Raw genomic sequence first — 22,204 nt, forward strand, 5'->3', positions numbered from 1 at the left:
CGGGTGCCAAGCAACTCAGGGCATAATTCCTTACCATGCAGCCTAATATAATTATACTTGTGCAACTTGGGTACTATGCTAATGAGCTCTCACATTCCTCCAGTTCTGCTTCTGCTGCCTTATACACTGGCTGATGGGGAAAAACAGAGGTATTCAGTTATCAGGAGAGAAAAAGTCCTCATCATTTGAGTTCATAGAGGACATGACTCTTTCTCCACACAGGTCTTTGTTTTTAACTAAGAGCAGTAATCAGATAAGCTTGCTTTAATTAACTCCCCCAATGCACCCCATTCTCAGAGCCTCCCTTTGATATTTTCGACATCAAACCTTTCAGCCTAAGATCATCAGCAGACATATGCCAGATATTTGCCATTTCCTGAACATGCCCGAAAGCTTGGAGTGAACTTCCACCCCTTTCTTTTCGTAGAGACAACTCCCTGCTTCAGAGCAAACACGTTTCAAGTCAGGAAGGGGTTGTCTGGGTTTGCGCCATTAGTTTGTGATTTTTCTTTCTATCTTATCACATTGGTTCCTCTGTTATCACACAAGCATCTGTGTGCATTTCATCTTAACTACGCATCTGCTTAAGCCATAATTTCTGATTTATGGCCATTAGCTCCTAATTACAAGAGGGCTGCCCTTGAAAAGGAAAACCACACGAGCTGAGCGGAATGGAGCTGAAAAGCAAGAGGAAAGATGGATTGAAGTCCTACAGCGAAGGCTGAGCCCTGGGGCCCATCTGTTGGAGCAACATTGTTGCCAGTCCTATAGATTTGTGAGGGTCCCATCTCAGGCTGTGGCTGAATGTGTCTCCTTCTATGGTAGGAAAAAAATATAAAATTCTGACATTCAAACAAAGCTGAAATTTCTGAGGAGGAAATCATCCAGCCTAACAGTTTTTATATGGACTCCCCATTAAAAGAAAAAAACCAAAAAACTTTAAGTAAATATGTTTATAGAGAAAACTTTAAATCCAAAACGATCTATAAGTGGAAAACTAGTGGGATTTGCCTTAGCTAGAAAATAACTATAATAAATCCACAGCTATTTTTAAAAATGTTCACCCCCTGCTATTTAAAAGCATCTGGAAAACTGTGCTTTAGGGACGGCTGTATTAGATTCCCATCACTTCACCTGTTTGGAGCAGTAAACACAATTTTATTTCCTGTTTTACAGGTGAGGAAGTGAAGGCTCAGAGAGGGTAACTGGTCTGCCTAAAGTCACACGGCTAGGAAGTGGCAGGGTCATACCTCAAACTGGACCATGCTTGTCCTTGGCTAGGACAGAGGAAATGGAAGACTTGAACAGCAACCGTCAAAGCCTGAGATTCTTTCAGCTATTGGTCATCCAGAGGCAGCAGGGAGATACTCTTACCTAGGGCTGAGGATACAGCTGCTGATGGCTGACTGTCGAGAGGGGGTCCTCACCGTGTCTGTGGCCAGGGACAGAGTACAACTCAACCAGGACTGCAGACTGCCCTCTGGCTGGGAGCTGAGGATGGAGACGTTATCTCTAGAAGCAGAATGCAAGATATTGTCAACATGATGACAACTACAGTAACAGCAATAACTAGATAGTCACCCCTTAGCATGAGCCAGGCATTGTGCTAAGTGCTGACATGCATAACTTTAATCAGTGCTCACAATACCGTCCCTGAGCGGTGGGAGCCAGTGCTGCACCTCTTACACAGATGACAGTAACGGGATTTGGGGAGGTCAGCTTGGGTCTTGACTAAGGTCACCCAATTCCAACGCCCGTGCTGATAACCACTGCTCTTCCTTGGGAAGATAAACACTCTAATATAGATGCTGAGGTATCTCTAATTTTGGAGTAAAGTTTGGCACTGAATTGCATACCAAATGATATGGTCATGGAATATGGCAAGTGTGAAGGCCTTAACTCCTTGCCTACCTAAGCTGGAATGTCTTTGGGGACAGAGACTTAATTGTAGGCCCCCTATTACTGAAAGCAGCACAGGGAGAGGCCTGTGTGGGCCTCTCATTGCTCTGGGTATTCAACGATTATTTTCTGGTTGATATATTCACTCAAATATATATTATATATAATATATAATAAATTTATATATTGATATATACACAAATTTGTTTGTTTGTTTATAGAGCACTCTATGCCAGGCACCATGGGAAGGAACTATAAACATGAACCCAACAATGACCCTGCCCTCAAGACCCCATTATAGCAGAGTAGACATCTATATAAATAACCATAAAAGAAAATTATCAATGCTGTAGATAAAGACAAGATAGGTTCTAAGGAGGACAAGGAGGGAGCCTTGATTTGCTTCTTGGAGGCATAAAGGAAGGAATCAAGTAGTGGCAGTTGAGCTACATCTTGTTTGAAGGTTAGGGCTTGGCTACACAGGCCTGGAAGGAACAGCACACACATAGGTACATAAGGCACGGATGATATGGAAAGCAGGAGCCCCAGGTGGGGGGGGAAGTAAGGGTCAGAATGTGCAGGGCTCAAATGTCAGTCTAAAAAGTCTCTTCTGAGGCAACGGGGAGCGACTGACGGTGTCTGAGAACGGTGGTATGGTAAGTCATGGGCTTCTCTTTGTCTGCGAGAAGTTGGACGGTTCAGTACACCCCCGGGGCTATATGTTATGACCATGGAGTAAGAGCTCTCGTGGGCACTGCGGATAACTCTCCAGGTGGGTGTGGATGTTTCTTCTGCAAACTGGACACAGAGGGCCAGGGGCTCGTCTTGGGCTTTGGTGTAATTGGCTCAGTTCTACTCAGGGTTAACTTACGTCTCTTTTCTGCCACTGCCGCTACAATCCACTGCTGTCTGGACACTAGAAGAAGGCACAAGAAAGAGTCTGTTAGCCTTGTGCTGCCAGGGGCTGGGGAAGAACCCAGTCTTTGACGTTAAATAAACTTGGGTTTGAGTCCCACCTCCAACCTTTGCCACTGTGTGATCTTAGGCAAGTCACTTGTCTTCTCTGAGCCTCCTGTGGTCTTTTGTAAAATGTAGCTAATAATCGCCTTCTCCCCCAGAGCTGTGGAGCAGACTGAGATAACCCTTATAAAGATCTCAGCATGGCTCTTGGCAAACAAGCAATGTTAATTAAAGGGTAGCAACCATTACCACTCCTCTTGTTTTAGTACAACTAGTACTGCTATTAATAGCATCATAATTGTCAATGAGCGTTTGCTCTATATTCTTTGCGAGTGCTTGCGAATCAGACACGGGGATGCGGTGGTCGGCTTTCCCAGTGCATTCTGGGAAACTCTGAGCTAATTACAATAGTAGCTATTGTCTTGGGAGCATCCCTTGATTCAACAAATACGCATTACACACGATCCCACTAACCACCTTGCCAGTCTCCCTCCTGGAGTTGAGGAAGCTGACACCCTTGTCCAAGGTCACGCAGCTTTGAATCCCCCAGGTCTGTAAGAGCTACTCAGCTCATGCTCTTAACCAGAGTGCAACCACCCAGTGTACGGGTGTAGACACCCAAACCACAAACCTCAGACACCTGAGCCGTCATTTTAATCCTGGTTCCTCAGGCCGGGACCTCCCAGCTTTATTTTTCAGTGAAATCTGGGCAATTCCTTCCCAGAAACCCTGGTCACTTCCTCTGAAGGATGCACCTGCAGCTCCTTGGTCCCTACCCTCAAGGGCCAGTCACTCTCGGGGTCTCTACTAACACCTATTCATCCCCACCAGACTGAAAGAGTCCCTCACAGGCCAAGAACACATCATATTTGTCCCTTTAGCCCCAGGGCAAAGGCTAGAACAGAAGTTCTCTCAGAGAATGCCTGGTGAATCCAATAGAAGAGGGGTCTGTAAATGACGGCCATGGGCCAAATCTAACCTACACATCTGCTCCTATAAATAAAGTTTTATTGGAACACAGCCACCCCCACTCATTTGCATTCTGTCCACTACTGCTTTTGCTCCACGGTGGCAGAGCAGAGTAGTTGCAACAGAGACCACATTGTCTGAAAAGCCTGAAATATTTACTATCTGGCCTTTTAAAGAAAAATTTGTCGACCTCTCCAGTATTAACAAAAAGCATCTTTTGTGAACGACCTCTTGAGAGGCAGAATAATGACCCCACAGATGTCAACATCCTAATCCCTAATCCCAAGAACCTATGACTGTGTTTCCTGACATGTTAAAAAGGGCTGTGCAGATGTGGTTAAGGTTAAGGATCTTGAGACAGGGAGGTTATCCTGGATTATTGGGGTGGGCCCAGTCTAATGACTCCAATCCTTATAAGCAGAGACCTTTTCCCAGATGTGGTCAGAGGGACACGTGGCTATGGAAGAAGAGTCAGAGATGCAACATTTCTGGCTTTCAGGATGGAAGGGGCCACAAGCCAAGGAATGTGGGTAAACTCTAGAAGCTGGAAAAGGCAAGGAAATGGATTCTCCTCTAGAGTTTCCAGAGGAACACAGCTCTGCTGACACCTTGATTTTAGCCCAGGGAGATTAGACTGGATTTCTAATGAACAGAACTGTAAGTTAATAAGCCATAAAATGTGAGCTAATTTGCTATGACAGCAATAGAAAACCCCTGCAATAGAATAAAAGTATCTTTGTGAGTGACCCTAAATCTTCTTGAGGATCTATATAAATTTTTTCTGATTCGGCTTTTAAACAAACTATTTAAAAATACTTAAAAACTTTAACTGAAGTGGACAGTGTGAGTAGAACCAGCTTTATTCCTGCTGGTGGCCTGAGTCTCTTCTAAGGCTCTATGCACTGGGGCTGCAGAAGGAACACCAGCCTGGGAGGAAAGGCAACTGAATCCTTGTGTTCTCACTGTGTGGCCTTGGCCTCCTCTCTTCCCTGTTCGGGGTGTCCGGTGTGTGAAATGAGGCGTTTGAGCCAAGATGCTTGGATGCTTAAAAATTATGTGCAATGGAGAGGATGCACTTAGGCCCCCAGAGCAGGAGTCCTGGGCCTTTTATGAGCATTTTTAAAAAAGATTTATTTTTATTTACTTATTTAGGCTGCACCAGGACTTAGCTGCAGCAGGCGGGATCTTCTTTTTCAGTTGTGGCATGTGGACTGTCAGCTGCAGCATGCGTGCACAGAGTCCTACTCACTGGACCACCAGGGAAGTCCCTACGAGCATCTTTTATGAAGACCATGGAACTTCCATTTGCCCAAACGCACAAACACAGACCCAAATTTTAGTGCAGTATCTGAGGGTTCAGAGTATAATCTCTAGAACTCGTGTGTGGACACCCCCTCCCTCGACCTACTAGTTCACAGACCCCAGTTAAGGACATTGGTTCCAGCTGACCAACGAAGCTAAAATGTGGTAGGCAAGGGTCCTGGGAAGCGGAGGGAGGGGTTTGCGTGAACAGGGCTACATCTTCTGAAACGCTCATAGAAAGACAAAAGAACTGAAGGGTCTTGCGGCCCAAGCTGTAGCGTTCAAAACAGTGTGGCATGCGCCTTAAAAACAGAGAGGGTGAGTTGTACCTGGAACAAGGTTTCTCGTGCCCGCAAGCAGGGAGGAAGGACAAACACGGGCCGCAGTGGGGGTGGGACTTGAGGCATGACGATAGAGAGGGAGGGGCTTCAGGCCCATTTCCCACCCCAGGAGTCCATGACCCTGATTACAAGAGGGTGTGCCCAGAGATCCTGGTGGGTGCCTGGGCAAGCTAATGTCTCCATAATCCTAAGGCAACTGGCCTTGAACTCTGTAGGAGACAAGGTCTGGGCAGCTGGCCATACTTCCTCACCCACTTCATTGGTTCAATCTTTAATTGAACCCGGCACAGGAATGTCTGCAGAGCACAATGCAACTAACCAAGGTGCAGGCTGGTGTTAATTCAACTGGCACAACTGGACATCTCAAAGTAAATGAGTCTCTAGTCTGGGGGGAAAGAGCCCTTTCAGAAGGGAGCAAATTCAAACACTGAGTCCACCCATGGGGAAACGTCCTCTCTCACTCCGATCAGAGGACGACTGTACTTCAACCTAAGCTAGAATTTTCTACAGGAGTTTGCTTTGGTGTAAAAGAGGGGATTCTTCTTAAAGAACTTTAAAACCCACTGACCCTTCCACCACAAGAAAGAGTCTCTGGACTTCAAGCTCCATGAGGCAGATCCACGTTTGCCTGTTCGCGACCATACCTCCTGCCCTAGCATGGGAGGTTCTCATCGATGATGATGATGATGGTGATGATGATGATGTTGTTTATCTGTTGGGTGGGCAAGCAGAGGCCCAGGAAGGGCAGGTGACCTGTCCATGGTCCTGATCTCCTTGGCAGTGCAGCCAGCACTGGAACATGATATGTGGTGCCTGGTTTTCCCCTCATCTCCTGACACGTGGTCAGTGGTTCTTTCTCTTGCCTTGGTGCATGTGACTTTTCAAGAGGAAGTTGGGCCAGGCACTTGTGGACAGGGGGATTGCTGATGAGCAAGAGAGGTAATTAAATGTCTTCTGTTGTATTCCTTTCAGGGGAGTCTTCGCTAGACAACTCCAGCCTGAATGCAAACGTTGCCTGGGAAGTAACACATGAATGCACTGGTACCACATCACAGTGACAGACACAAGTTCACCAGAATGACAGGCCAGTTCCTTGGCAGAGAACAAAGACCTTGACAACAGAAAGGGGGAAGATGGGGTACGTCTGACATGACAGCAGAGCTTAGTCACTGGAGGTGTGGGTGATGGGGTCAACCTGGAAATCAAATCCCGGCCCCATCACTTACTGTGTGAGCTGGGGCCAGTTTCTTGACCTCTCTAAGCTCCAGTTTCCTCTTCTGTAAACCGGGGGTGATAATGGTTACCAACCTCAGAGAGTTGCTGTGAGAACTATGTACGTGAGACAGGTAGGCTGCATGGCCTGGCACAAAGTAAGTCCTCAGGAAAGACTATTAGCACAATGATCACGATGCCCTGTAATGCCAGAGTGGATAAAGCAGTTTGGAGCCCTCGTTCCCCACGAACCCCACTAGCTGGGTATCCAGGCCTTCCAAGCTAGAAAGATGCTTAGAAAGACAGGTGTCCTCTGTGGCATCACTTAAATGTGCTGTTCTGCATGAGGGCCCTGTGATGTAGCTTGGATGTCTTAGAATAATGGAGAAGTGCTTTAAGCTCTTCCTTCTAAGCAAAATTAGGAGGTAAGAGAGTTGTGGGAAAAGAGACGCGGGCAGTCCCAGAGCCCGTCCTACTTCGTAGCAGGGACCGTTACAGTCTGACCAGAGCCTGGGCCCACTGACGAGTAAGTTAACTCAGAATTATGCCCTCAGTGGCAGCGGCAATCTTTGGTTAGACCCAGATCTTTCTACTTGTCGCACCGCAGCCTTGTTTTAGCCAAGTTAAAAGGATGTATGTTGGAAAATGTACAACTTACACTCAACACAGCAACAGAGGACTCCTTTCCAGGGCCTTCATCTCAGATGGGGCCAGCTGGCGTGGAGACACTCTTGGCTGACCCAGGAGTCAGGGGTCATCCACTGACCTCTCGACACTCCCCCCTCCCAACCCAAACTCCCAGCCTAGGTGATGACAGGGCAGCTGCAGACCCTGGGCCAGGAACAGATGGGGCTGTCAGCTGCCGCACCCCTCCCTCCACGAGTAATGAGCAGGTTCCAGGCCCGGGGGAACAGCGGAAAGCATTTCTCCATTAATCTAAGGAGGTTGACGCCACAGTCTAAGTTACTCCGCCAGGGCCCTGGTGTAGGCGGGTACACGTTTAAATGCTGCCGCGCTGGCCACCTGGCTTTCTGAGCACGTAGCCACGTTTCCAGCCTGGAAGGCCCGTTACACTTGGATCTAATACCCAACATGGGGAAATGCGACTTTTCATAATTTGAACAAGTCTCCCAAAGAAATTCACCTCCAGCTGAAGCACCAATCGCTCTCTCTCCCAGGGTGGGTTTGAATCCTAATTGAGAGCTCAGTTTGGAGACAGACCTTGGCCCAATCCCTCAGGCTCCAATCCAACCCTCTTTCCCCAGGTGATGAGGCAATGAAGAGGGGAGTGCAGGGCTGAGCTGTCAGGACGGGCAGGAGCTCGGGCTGGCCCTGGGGCAGGAACTGGGGCTCTGCTCTGCACGGGCTCTAGAACCCAGTGGCGTGCTGTGTTTCTTTGCATTGTTGATAACCAATGTAGCTGTGCTGCGGCCAGACAGCATGGTTTGCATGACACTAATCCTCTGAAATTGAGACTTGAGAAGTGCTGAGGCTTCTCTGTGGCCACTTTTCCCCAGTCTTTCCCCACTCCTATGCTATTATTGAAACCCACGCTCTGTGGAAGTTCCAAGTCTAAGTTACAAGACAGCGAGTCAGGACCGAGGCCTACTGGGCATTAGGAGATGCTTCCCGAAAACCACCCTGGGCTCAGGGCCGGCTTCACAGGCTTCCAGCCCGTGCCCAGAGGGGCCTGTGCTTGGTGTGATACTCTGCTGTGACTGCCTGGAATTCCGAACCGATTCTGAACAAGAAGCCCCACGTTCTCCTTCCACGGTGGACCCACAGATGGTGCCCGTCAGTCCTGCCCGGGGTTCGGGGGCGCTTCACGGGGACACGGTGGGCTTCCATGGGCCACTTCGAAAGGGGAAGACAGGTGCGAGAGAGGGAAGGAGCAAGAGGAAGAGAGCCTTTCTTTCCCACTGATCTCACTCGGGCACACTGGTCAACCCTCACTTCCTAGAACATTCCTCATTTGCCCTGACTCACTTTTCTCCAGAGCTCCTGCATCTGGCTCCTTCTTTTTTTTTTTTTTTTGTGGTACGCAGGCCTCTCACTGTTGTGGCCTCTCCCGTTGCGGAGCACAGGCTCCAGACGCGCAGGCTCAGTGACCATGGCTCACGGGCCCAGCTGTTCCGCGGCATGTGGGATCTTCCCTGACCGGGGCACAAACCCGTGTGCCCTGCATCGGCAGGCGGACTCTCAACCACTGTGCCACTAGGGAAGCCCTGGCTCCTTCTTTTAATCCAGGTTTCAGTTCAGTTCTTCCTCTCAGAGAGGCCATGTCTACCTCCCGTGTTATTCATCAGAGCTCTGCGTTCTCTGTCTTTGTAATTCCTACTGTATCCCAGCATTTTATTCATCAGTCTGTCCACTGTATTCGTGGGCGGGGACACATACACACACACACACGCGCGCTCGCTCATCACAATGTGGGTTCCACGAAGGCAGAGACCATATCTGTGCTCTCCTCCCTCACTACTCCCTCAGGAATTTAACTTCCGCCTGACCTCGGGCAAGTTATTCAATCTCCCTGCATCGCTAAGATGGAGAAACATGATGACAAGAAGCGTGGAATAAGACAGACACTCGGCGCAGTGTCTGGTGTGGACCACGCAGAATCAATCACATGAATGAATGAATGGAGCTGATGACGGCTGAGCCCCTGCCAGGTAAAAGGCACTAAACCTGGGTCCGATTCTTTCACTTACTTCTTATTATCAACCCGTCTTACAAATGAAGGGACTGAGGCTCAGAGAGGTTGAATAACTCACAGAAGGTCATGCAGACATGAACCGCTGGATCCCTGACTGGAAATGAGGCTGGCTGAAATGCAGCGCCTGCGCCCTCCCCAAGCTGCCTCCACTTCCAGTTGCAAGAACCCCATGCATCGCCTGGGCTCTTCCAGGTACAAGATGCATTGCTTCACACCTGGGGTTCTATGATCATTTCACCCCTCGCACAACCCTGAGACGCAGGTGAGGGCCCCTCCAGTGTCGGGAAGCATGAGTCAGGTACTGGGCGGACACTGGAGATTCGGACAAGGAAAAGGCACCAGACGTCCAGGCGAGATGAAGATGTAAAGCCCCAGAGACAAAAGATCATGAAAATGCAGACAGAAAGCTAGGGTTCAGATTGGATCCCTGGGGGCCCAGGGACTAGAGCTCAGAAAAGCTGGATGGGAACCAGGGGGTGAGCACGAGGCTTGTCACCTGAGCAAAGACAGATAAAAATATCTCCTATTAGGAGGAGGGTGCAGGCAGGGTCCCTTTAAGGCCTGAGGGGATCCCCTATAAACAGAGACCAGAGCGATGTCTGTAACCACCTGTGACCTCACTGCCAGGACCTCATGCGACAGGTGAGAACCTGCTCCTTGTTCTTTGTCACACCTTCTGTCCAGCGTGTCCCTGCACCTCCAAGCCCAGACTCTCTGCCTCTTTCCAATCTTGTTATTTTTAGAATTTTTACTGTTTATTAGAAAAGCAATCTATTGCTATGCAAGTAAAAATGGTTTAAAAGTTTTGCTCATTCACACACACACAAAAGAACACAGAATACTAGTATATACAGCCATTAATTCCCATTATGATTAATGCAAAAGTCCTAGCATTTCTATTAACGGAGAGGCCAGCCAAGCATCGAGCGGGTAATACTGACGCCAGGGGTTTGTAATTACAGATGTTAGTTCTGTTATGACACTAATAAAACTGGAGGAGGGGAGGCGGAGGGGGTTCTTGAACGTGACCCTGAGCTGGAAGCAGCTGCAGCATCAGGATTAGCCATTTCACCAGCAATTTGGCAGCTGTGGAAACTTGCAGGGCGTGGCAGAAATCCTTACAATGTTTGTGTGGGAGCCATTTTTGCACAAACTGAGGACGTTTGAGATAAAGCCCTTGATTTAGAGGCTAGAACATGGCAAGTCCACTGGGTCTCTGTCACACTGATGCTGAGAATGAACATCTTCATGGGAAAGTCGGAGGCTACACGCTGCTGAGCAGCTGTCACCAGCCCAGGACTGCATCAAGGAGAGAATGTGCTCACGGCCTCCTATCGAGGTTTAAAGTACATGACTTATACGAGCAAAATCTCCCAAAGAGGACGCGAGTACAGCTAGGGACGTGTGTGCATGCTCGTTGCAGAAATTTGAGAAAATCTACATAAGCCTGAAAAAAATAAAAATTTAGGTCACCAGTAATGCCTTCCCAATGTATTAGAACGTTGGTGTGTTTCCTTCCAGTCTTTTTTCTGGACTGGGCGTGGTCAGCTCTAACACAGATGCCTGGTTCTTCCCACGGGCTGGACCACAGCCCACACACAACTCTCTCTCCTTCCCTGCTGCCCGGCTCACCCACACCTCCCGCCACTCGGCAGCTGGCCCTGCCCACACCCCAGTAAGAGGTGGCTGGCTGGTCCCGGGAGGAACCACACCTGACGGGTAACTCAGGGCATCCCGCCCCTGACTGTCTCATTGTCTGCACAAAGAAAACGTCTCTCCCTGTCGCCCAGGCTTTGCTGCAGAGGCTGACATGGAGGTGGACACGCCACAGCAAGATGGGCAGCTATGATTTCCAGACACATAACGTGTCAAGGCTACAGAGGGAGCTCAGGGCGACAGGACGCCACGGGCCATCCGCAGGGTGACAGCCAGGGCTGTGTGCCCGCCGGGACACCTCCAACCACTCCCAGCGGGGCAGCCCACTCGTGGCCTGTGCAGCCTGGGACTTGGCTGGAGTCGGCGGGAGGCGGCCTGTCTGTCTTCTGAGGGAGGAGAGAAGCCCTGACATTGAAGCTGAGGGCCAACGCTCTAATCTTGCACCCTTGACCAGCTGCTGCCTCTGTGAAATAACACTCATTATCCTGTGCAGACACAGCCCACACTCCTGCAGCACTTACATGCCCCGACGCTGGTCACCTAGTGACTCACTCCACCCTCACTCACAAGCTACGAGGTGGGGAGTGAGCGGAGTATACGGAACGTCCCCTCTGTAGGTCAACAGGGGTCAACTCTTGGCCATTTCATGTGGTTTGCCCGGTAGTGCTATGTCCACTTTACAGATGAGGGAATTAGGCCCAGACTGGATGTGTGACCTGCCCGAGATCACACACTGGAGGACACTTTGCAGCCATTCCTCCAGACTGTCTCCTCAAAGGCTCGGCGAACCGGGCTCTAGGCGTTTGGCAGTAACACGGAGACGTCACCACCAGCGGGGAAGCATCCTGCCTCTGCTCGCCTGAGGCGGCCAGTTATTCCTCCCATGCCCTGGCGCGCCTGAGTCCCCAGACCCCCAGACCTGAGAGGGGCAGCACTGCCCACCGGAAGCTGCAGAGCTCCCCAGGGTGCAGCCCACCTGCCACGCCCAGCCCCAGCCGCCTCCTGGTAGCTTACCTCTCTGTGTCGCTGTCGCTGGATACCACCTCTTCCAAGGCTGCCTGCAGGTCGGCGATCCGCCGGATGGACGTCTCCAGGTCTGTCTGGAGGGTCTGTCTCACTGCGGCGAGCTCCTCCACGTACTTCTCCTGGAGACAGAGACCACAGCACACGCTGGCCTTGGGCAAGACCCCCACCCGCCTACGAGAGCTCTGGGGAGGAGCCTAGAGCTCACTGGGACCCTGCGATGTGGCGTGTGCCCACGAGGGGCTCTCTCTATGGACAGGCTCGTGGACCCTCAGATGCTCTGGATTTTACAGAGGAGGAAGTGGATGCCTGGGGGCTCCAGGGCACGGCCCCGCACAGAGCTCACTCACCCACACGGGGGGTGCCGGCCCCAAGTGGACACCCTGGATAGATGGGTCAATGGATAAGTCAATGTATGTTTCCCAGGAGAGTTGCGGAGGCTGGTTCTGGAAGCGGAGTCTCTGTCCCAGGGATGGATGTGGAGTGGGAGATTGGGGGGAGGGCAGAACAAGAACGGGTCCCTCACAGCTCTGTCACCTAGACCCCCCCCAACGTTCCATCCTCAAAGGCAGCAAAAGGCAAAGATGGAAACCCCAGTGGGGGTTCCCGCGGAGCCGGCCGGCACCGCTGGCGCTCACTGAGGCTCCGCGCGGAGCCGGCCAGTACCGCTGGCGCTCATTGAGACCTTTCCACGCCCAGCATTGTGCTCAGCATTTCACGCTCCTGGCCTCACTCACTCCTCACAAGTCTGGCACGTGGCTCTTATTACTGATCCCATTTCACAGATGAGGAAATGAGGCCTGGGGGGCCGCAAGCTTGAACTGGAACTCGAGCTGGAACCCAAGCTTGGTGCACCTGACTCTCCATGCTCATCCCGTTACTTTCTGCCCTGACTGGATTTTTGTCCAGACTCTCTGGAAAATCTCTGACTTTCATTTGTAACGTTATTCCCACACGCCTCCCCTTTAACACAATGACTGTCAACTGAGGGTGAATTTGCCCTCCAGGGGACATCAGACGACGTCCAGAGGCGTTTCTGGTTGTCACACTTGGGAGTCTGACGGCATCTAGCAGAGTAGAGGCCAAGGGCGCTGCCCAGCATCTTACAACGCACAAGGCAACCTCCACCATGAAGGATTACTTCACACAAATGTCAACAGTGTCCAGCCTGAGAAACCCTGGGTTAAACCCAGAAACCCACCTTCTGGGGATTAATCCCATGGGGTGTAAACTAAAACACAGAGCAAGGTTCTGTAACCAAGGATGCCTGGGGCTGTGCTACTGATGACACGAGAGGCTGAGAGCCGCCTTGTCACCCAGCAACGGGGACTAGTTACGGAAATCACAGCGCGTCACTTTGATTCTATTAGGCAGACGTCAACGTTAGAAATAAGGATGGTGGCGGTGTGGAACGCCTTCTGTGAAATACCATTAAGCAAGCAGAAGAGAACAGAGAATATCGTGCCCAAGTCTACGTGCGAATAGCACACATGCAGTTGGGAAAACACTTGGAGAGCTGAGAATATTTATGGATGGGAGCAAAGAGGGGTTATGGATAGGATTTTTCTTTTGAGCTGCTCTAATGATGTCAAGTTTCTTTTTTGACTGCTGTCTTTTAAGAAACATGTATATACCAACCGATGAGAGCGTGAAAACTAAGAATTGAGGGTCAATCTAAGTACAATTCCCAGCTCCCCACGCAACCCACTAGCTGTGGGATGTGAACGGTTCACAGTCCCTCTCTGAGCCTGGGATTGTTTTTCCTTATTTTGTAGATGAGGAAATCGAGGCCACTGAAGTCACTCAAGGCTGCAAGGAGGGGAACCCCGGTCTGCCCCACTCCCAGGCCAGTGATCTTTCTGGGGCTCTGTTTGCCCGCCCCAGTGAAAGCCAGCGGGGACCAGGGCTGCTCCCCGTCACAGGGACACGCTCAGCTCTGCATACGTAGCAGACCAGCTTGTCCATTCACGGTATTGTAAATCTGTGTCTTTACACTGATTTTGAGTCTTCTCCAAGTTGAGAGAGAGAGCGAGCAAAGACCAAGAAAGCCAAAGAAGCAAGCCCAGCTGACGAGGGAAGGGGCGGCGTGGAGAGGTGGGGGAGTGGTGCCCTGGGTTGAAACAGCCAGCTGTGAAATCCCCATCTTGGTGCTGACAAGGTGAGAAACGGTCTGAGGCAGGGCCCCAGGCAGGAGGTCGGTGGACTGTCAGAGGAAATAACATACCGTGGGACGGCGAGGGGGGTGTTCGTCCAGGATGCGAGCTCGTCAGCTCATAAAGACACCTAGGAAAATGGCTGGGCACACGATCCCAGGAGATTACAGGAGCGTCGCCCGAGCGCTGCTTCTTGCTAGTGGGCCGGGATGACAGCGTCCCTGGGAGGCGAGGGGACGAGGCACCTGTGTATCTGTGAGACATGGAGATGCTACCCACGTCCATGTCTGGGCCATTCCAGGCACGTGGTGAACGTTTCTTTTAGAAATGAGGAAACTCATCTCTCACCAGAACAGCAAAAAGACCCACCCAAGGTCATGTAGCTGGGAGACCACAAAACTAGACAGCCAAGGCTTGGGTTCTCAGGTGAGGCCCTTAGGCCCTCACACGAGCTGAGAGAGAGAAGCCCAGATGTCCCCTCCTGGCTGTGCCTGGGTGACCTTGGCCCACGTCAACGTCACACGGAGGGAGCAACGAGGTCTTACAGTCTCGATCCGCGAGAAGCCTCCTGGCGGACAGAGGACAGGGAAAGGAAGGATGCTGGGTCTCCGGGACAGGTGGCTCTGAGCCAGGACCAAGCAGGTGAGCAGAGGAAATAGGGACCTGAGATGCATCAGATCCATAATATCATGAAAGTGAAAGTAGGCTCTGGAGCCAGGATGCCTGCGTTCAAATCCCAGCTCTACCACTCACTGGCTGTGTGACTTTCAGCAAGTTATTCAACCTCTCTGACCCCCACGGGTAAAATGGGGGCAGCCGTAGTCCCCTTCCCAGGGCTGTTGTGAGGATCGAATGAGCTTGGCAGAGAGGAAAGGCTTGGCCAGTGGTGGCATCGCTACGTCTTAACGCTCAGAGAACGACGAGCAACTGTGTGGGTGTCCCCACGTCACCGGCTGGGGGGGGCGGTTTGCCAAGGTCACGCAGAGAATAAGGAGGCTGGCATGCAGGGCTCTGAAAGCTTTCTCACCATCTGCAGAGGAAAGACGGGGGTGGAAAGCAAGGGCAGCTTAGAGGATGAGTTAGCTAGACAGGGCGAGGACAGCTGAGAGCAAGAAAACCATCCACAGACAGGTGAGGCCTGTGCTGCCGGGGACCTGCCGCTACTGCCTCCCTCCGCTGTGCCCCTTGCCCTCCGCGCAGGAACCTCCCAGGGAGACGGATTTGGGAAATTCAGAGTCTGTGTAATCAGCAAACCTTTCCTGTTTCAACTTGAAAACCAACTAGTTTGCTGATTGCCGAGACCAAGTCGTTAGGCGAAATGGATGCGGTGCCCACACTAGTCTCCTGGGGGCAGACAAAACAAGGCCTAAGCCAGAGACGGCTCGAGAGACATGGAGGGGAGGGTGGTGCACCAGGAGAAGGGGGCACAGGGGAGGCCCCTTCTGGGGCCTTCTTCCACCTCCATGAGCAGCAGCGCTCAGGATCGGGTCAGGACTGCTATGCAAATGGGACTGTGCTTTGAGGCCAAGTACGAGCTCGGTCTTCTCTGTTTTACTCTGTCTTTGCGGGCTTGGAGCAGGAAGAAGTTGTGGGGGGGAAATTAGGGAACAAAAGTATTTAGACAGTAAGATGTGTACAACAGAAACCTACTAATAAACATACCATGTGTCCATATTACTCCACAGCTACCATGTAGTGATATACATTGTAATAGACACACAACATGCTAACGTAGATTATTATATATTCATTATATATATATACACACACACTGTCATACCATTCATTCAATAAGCATCTACTGAGCATGAACTATGTACCAGCAGCACCGATCTAGGCACAGGCTGTGCAGATAAAATCCTAACTTCCATGAGCATCATTCTTTCAGGGCCCTGATCTTTCTGTATTGCTGCCATCTAGAACAGAGCAGGCACCCAATATGTCTTGGGATTGAGTGAATGGCGTTACCGCATGACTGTAAGAGCTGAATGAAGGAGGGACACACACTAAGGCGCACATACTACACACCACGCACACAGAGATCAACACAAGACTACGACGTATGTGTACGCGCCAGCCTCCCCTGCATCGCATGAGAGAGTCATCAACCCTTGTTAAACTCCCAAGCTGCTCCCCCTGGAACGTGCTGTGTGGAGTTGCCCTGTTGGGAGCAGTTTGTACGATAATCAGTGGCTGCAATGAAAATCATCTCCTCTTGTAAGTTCCATTAGAGGCTAATATTTAAAACTGTTGTCTGGGATCTCTGCCCCGGGCACCTCAATCTTCAGAGGACCCTCTCCTGCCTGCAGATGCACGGGACTCTCCTATGTCACTTTCTGCGGCTCTGGAGGTTGCCTCTCTCAACTTTGGAGGTGTCCCGCAAGGCCTCCCAAAGTTAATTTCACCTAATTTATATTATAGATCAGACTATCTCAAAACATCCTCAAAACCTGATGAAAATTCACCTTGTTATTCTTTTCTGATGTGCTAATGACAAATAGAAACTTCATGTTACAGAGCCTGGTGTTAAGAAAAAATTATACGCACCTGCATATGCTGTGTAACTGTGTATAAATGTACGTTTATATAAAGTATACACGTAGTATGTAGAAGTGTAAATGTATAAATGTAAATACATAAATATGTATACGTGTGAATGTGTGTTCTCATGTGTATTTACAGATTCACACACAAATATTCCCAGTCTGACACACAGCACATACTTAATAAGTATTTGTGAATAGTTCATAAATGAACGTATTTATTTCTATTTCTCACGTGGGCAGGCGTGCTACTAAATGTCTGAAAAAAAACCTTATCTCACGCAATCTTTATAAAAACCCTCAGAATCACATACAATATAAACACACAAAAAGTAACGTGAGAACGCTGCAACAAACTCGTTGCAGAGCTATATTATCTCTGTGCAGTGAGGTATCAGGTGATTTCCCCCCCACTTATACTTCTCCCGATATTCTGCAAAGAATATGATTTACTTTTATTATCAGAAAATTAAAAATCTAGGACTTCATTTCTCTCTGCACTGCAATCACCAATCCCCTGGTCCACCTGCTCAATGCCTCGCATGGCAGCCTCATCATCCCCATTCTACAGATGAGCAGGCTGAGCCTCAGGAAGGTTAAGTCACTTGCCCAGGGACACGCACCCACGACATGACAGGCTAGAGTGGACCCAGGTCTCCTGACCCCAGCCCACAGCTATTTTCCCCTTTGCCTCTATTTGCTCCTGCTTCATCCAAGGATGACTGTGTCTCCAGAGCTGGGGGGAGTCTTCCCAGAAAGCAAGGTTATGAGGAACTGCCATTGTTTCATTCAAATTGTCCAAGGGTCACTTGCCTGGGAGAAAGGAGGCTATGGGGGAAAGTAAAGGCCCCGTGCATTGTGTCCTGGCAAGAGCTCTGAGGCCATATTGGCATGGAGTGAGCATGAGCAGGAAGCGTTCAGTCCCATTTTGGGAAAGAGTTGGGGCACCCCTTAGAAAACCCCAAGTGGCACATCAGATTCTCTTATTTAAGACTGAAAAAGAGCCCAACCTCCAGCTGTAAGGGGACTAAGGAGAAGGTAGTTGTCACTAGACAATGTCCTTTCTTCATAATCATCCTGCAAAGTGTTTTATTTTAATGATGTGGTGACAGACACAGAGAGACTCATCAAAGATCCCGAAGTCACCCAGCTAGACAGTGACACGTAGGTTCAAGCTCAGGCCTGCCTGTTTCCAAAGGGTCAGGAAACACCTCATGACTCCTCCTGTCCTTTTCTTTGCCTGTGGCAGGCATGCCTAATCGATCACTGCACAGACCCAGGCAATGTGGGGCCTGAGTCCTTTCTCTGAACCACCAAGCTCAGTGCTTCACCCCAGTACTGCCCTGTGCTCCATCCACCAGCATCAACTGGAACTCCCAACTCTGCCACACTTCAAATGATCTCAATCCTCCTGGAAATGCCTCCTGAATCCGCAGAGAAGACACTTACATAAGTTGGTTGCAGGTGTGGGGGGGCTGGTATTTCTGGTATTTCTCCTTGAATATTGATGAGTGCTCTATGAAACCGAGGGAAGCTGAAGCCCAACCACACTTAGGGAGGCACCCTGGCTGGTAGGGAGGGACCCTGGCTGGTGGGGAGGGGGAGATGCAAACTACCAACAACATGGGAGCAGCAGGAAAAGCTCTGGCTTTAGGATGAGATGGACCCTGAGGCACTATGTGAATTTTGAAGAATTACTGACCCTTCCTTACTTTTAGTTCCTCATCTGTTAAAATGACAGTGTTATTCTGCAACAAACGGTATTGCAAGGAACAAGTGAAATAATGTAAAACTGCGTATATCTGGTATACCTAATACTGTGGCACGTACTTGATACATAACAAAGGTTCCCATTTCCTTCTTTCAGAGTAAAGACTCCGAAAACATGAAACCTGCAGGGACTGTATAGTGAGGATAGCCTCATTTCTCAGAAAATGAATTCTATGAACCTGATACTTTTCTGTTGAAGCCAGAAGGATTTAATGCAATACCTCCAAGGAGCCTGTATCAGTCAGGAAAATAGAAATCACTCTAGATCATTCAGCCAAAGGAATTTAATATAGGGAATTGGTTTTTCAGGTGATGGAAAAGATGAGAAGCCAGAAGAGATTAACAGCTACAGGAAGGCACTGCCAACCTAGGGCTGGAAGGAAAAGCCAAAAAGTTGGGCCATCCAATGGGCAACAGCAGGGCTGCCCAATGGGAGCTGCAGTCAGGGAGGAGGGTCCCAAATGGGATCCGGAATTACAGAGGCTGGGCTGCAGTCAGGGATGCCCCCCACCCCCGACCCCAAGGCAGTGCGAGAGAGGGAGAAATACACTGGTTCTTGCACTCCTCCTGTCTTTCAACTGTCCCTCACTGCCGTTCACTTCGCTGAACCTACCAGAAGGTAAGCTCTTAAAACTGTTTAGAGCACAGCAGAGAAACGGTGGGAGCCAATCTGAGAGCAAACAGGAGAATTACTGGTACAGAGCACAGAGGCATCTGGGCTATAGCCAGGCTTCGTTATTAAAAACAGATGAGGGTGTTTTCAGTCTGTAAAAATTCATCCAACTGGACACTTCTAAGATTTGCACACTCTTCTAGCTGTATACTTCAAGGAAAACATTACAATAAATCCAGAATTAACGACTGTCAAGTGTCACAACCAAATGCTGGATTACAACCCCCAGTCTGGATTAGTTATTTATTGCTACGTAACAAATTGCCTCAACAGCCAGTCACTTTGAAATATCAAATGTCCTTCTCGCTCATGGTTTTCTGTGGGTCAGGAATTCAGAGGCGGCTTAGCTGTGTGGTTCTGGCTCATGGTCTATGGTAGGATGAATAAGGCCCCCAAAGATGTCCACGTCCTAATCCCCGGAACATGTTCACTTAGATGGCAAAAGGAATTTTGCAGATGTGACTAAATTAAAAATCTTAAGATGAGCGTTTATCCTGGAGTATGTGGATAAGCTGGGTGGCCCCTAAGTGTAATCGTAAGGGTCCTTATAAAAGGGAGGTGAGAGGGTCAGTGGGGAAGAAAACAGTGCTGTGATGATGGAATCATGGATAGGAGTGATGCAGCCAGGAGCCAAGAAATGCCGGCTGCCTCTAGAAGCTGGACGATGCAAGGAATGGATCACCCCCTGGGGCCTCCAGAAGGAGCCAGCCATCCTTCCACCTTGATTTTAACCCCTTAAGACTCATTTTGGACTTCCGACCTTCATAACTATCAGAGAATAAACTGTGTGATTTTAAAGTTACTATGTTTGTGGTAATTTGCTGCAACAGCAATGGGAAACCTACACAGGATTTGTCATGATGTCACAGTGAAGATGTCAGCCAGGGCCATGGTTGTCTAAAGGCCGCCCTGAAGCTGGAGAGTCCTTTTTAGAAAGCTCACCGACATGGCTATCGGCTGGAGGCCTTAGTTCCCTGCCATGAGGGCCGTCACTGAGCTGCTTGAGTGTCCTCATGACATGGTGGCTGGCTTTACCAGAGCAAGTGATCCAAGGGAGAGCAAGGCAAATGCCAAAGACCTTTTATAACCTAGCCTCCAAATGACATACCACTGCTCCTGACCATCTATTGGTCACACAGACCAACTCCGATACAGTACGGAGGAGGCTACAGAGGGGTGTGAAGGCAGAGATGGGGACCGCTGAGAACCATCTTGGAGGCTGGCCCCCACAGTAACACTGACACTTCTTCACCCACAGGCCCCAGCTCCAGTGACTCCCTCACCCACAAAGGAAAACCCTGTAGGAACCCTGAGCTGCTTCTTGTTTCTTGGAGCACATCTGTTTATAGGTTGTACAATGTCCCCCCCAAAGATATGTTGAAATCCTAATCCCCAGCAGTTCAGAATGCAACTGTATTTGGAGTCAGGGTCTTTACAGAGGCAATCAAGTTAAAACAAGGTCATGAGAGAGGGACCTAATCCAACATGACCGGTGCTCTTATGAGAAGAGGGAAATTTGGAAATGACGACAGTCATGCACAGAGGGAAGATGATGCGAAGCCATAGAGGGAGAGCGCCGCGTGGAGACGGAAGATGCACGAGTTGCACCTATAATCTAAAGAACGTCAAAGATTGCCGGCAAACCACCAGGAGAGAGGCATGGGACAGTTTCTTCTCTAGCGCCTTCAGGGGAGCGAGGCCCTGCGGACGACATCTTGATTTCAGATTTCTAGTCTCCAGGATGTGAGACAATGCATTGCTGTTTTACCGAGCTACCCGGTTTGTGGTGCTTGGTTACAGCAGCCCGAGCAAACTAATATAACACCGTGTCATCTTTTATTTTTCTTTTATACATCATTACCTTTCTTTTCTGGTTCTAATAGGGTTCATTACACAGAATTTAGAAAATAGAGTTGCCAAAGGAAAAAAAACATTAAAAATTGCCCTTCAGTCTGTTACCTCGGGGACAGCCCCTCTTGATGACTATGTTGGTGTGTCTCCATCCTGTGTTCACTTCTTCATGTGTGTATAGACACATCTATTGGACATGCACTGGGGCAAAAGAGTTTTATAGGAAAGGCAGAATGGAGTTAGCCAGGCAGACAAGCAGGGGACCGTGGCGCCCCTGCCCTGCCAGGACTCTCCGGTATCTCCAGGCAGAAGAACGCGTGGGGCTCCAGGCGCCTGCTTGCTATCTTTCATTTCCCTTCTCATTTTTTCAAGCTGATTGTTTTTAAATGCCCCCAGCTACTACCTGAGGGCCTTTATCGCTTTCTGGAAAGTTAATATTTTAGGTAACTTGGGCTGTTCTAGATGATAAAGAGCCGGCCTGCAGAAAGTCTCAGATATATTTGCTATGCACGTCCACGCATCACGTAAACATCTGTGGACACACATACCATATACCAGGGGCCCAAAGTGAGGCTCAGGGCAGGAAGCCACCTGGCCAAGGTTGCTGGGGCCACTGGGTGGCAGAAGCAGAACTGGAGTCTTTCCTACCCAGCTCATCTCTCTGTCAGCAAGTGTGTGCCTCTCTCCTTTCTCTGTTCTCACACTTCGGATGAGCCATTTTTGCCTAAACCCTGGCTCCAGCTACTCAGGTCATAACAGTGCCACGGGCTGGGGCTACAGTTATGAGAAGGGGGCTCTGAACTTGATTCTTGTGGTCCCAAGAATTTCTCCTGATGGGTGGCGAGTGGCAGAAGGCACAGCCTCCTTGGAAGGGCATGAGACCCTCAAACACAGAAGGGGAATGTGGCTGAGGGTTTGCAAATAAAACTTTAAAAAAACCTCTCTAAGGTTCCTTACAGCTCTAACTACTCAGAGCTTGTAGCCCTCCCAGCCCTAGAACCGCCCCAACCTGTGACTACTGCTGCAGCATCTTCAGAAAGGGACAAAGAACTGTCACCGGAGTGCAACTCTCTCAAGGTTGGCACCCGCAGGGCCCTCACAAAACCTCCAGCTGCAGAAAGACATCCTGACCTGGCGTG

General features: G+C 49.8%; 1 protein-coding gene across 1 annotated transcript in view; it reads right to left on the reverse strand.

Annotated features, from left to right (window-relative positions):
- The window catches only part of MYO18B (myosin XVIIIB), a 221,074-nt gene that overhangs the window by 21,619 nt on the left and 177,251 nt on the right, over positions 1–22,204 (reverse strand). Inside the window, exons 39-41 of the mRNA XM_030859841.2 lie at positions 12,067–12,197; positions 2,771–2,815; positions 1,375–1,512 (exon numbers count right to left, since the gene is read on the reverse strand). Coding sequence (XP_030715701.2) covers positions 1,375–1,512; positions 2,771–2,815; positions 12,067–12,197 — 314 coding nt within the window. The remainder of the gene's footprint in view (positions 1–1,374; positions 1,513–2,770; positions 2,816–12,066; positions 12,198–22,204) is intronic.

Source organism: Globicephala melas, chromosome 13 (assembly GCF_963455315.2).
Source record: "Globicephala melas chromosome 13, mGloMel1.2, whole genome shotgun sequence".
Classification (NCBI taxonomy): Eukaryota; Metazoa; Chordata; class Mammalia; order Artiodactyla; family Delphinidae; genus Globicephala; species Globicephala melas.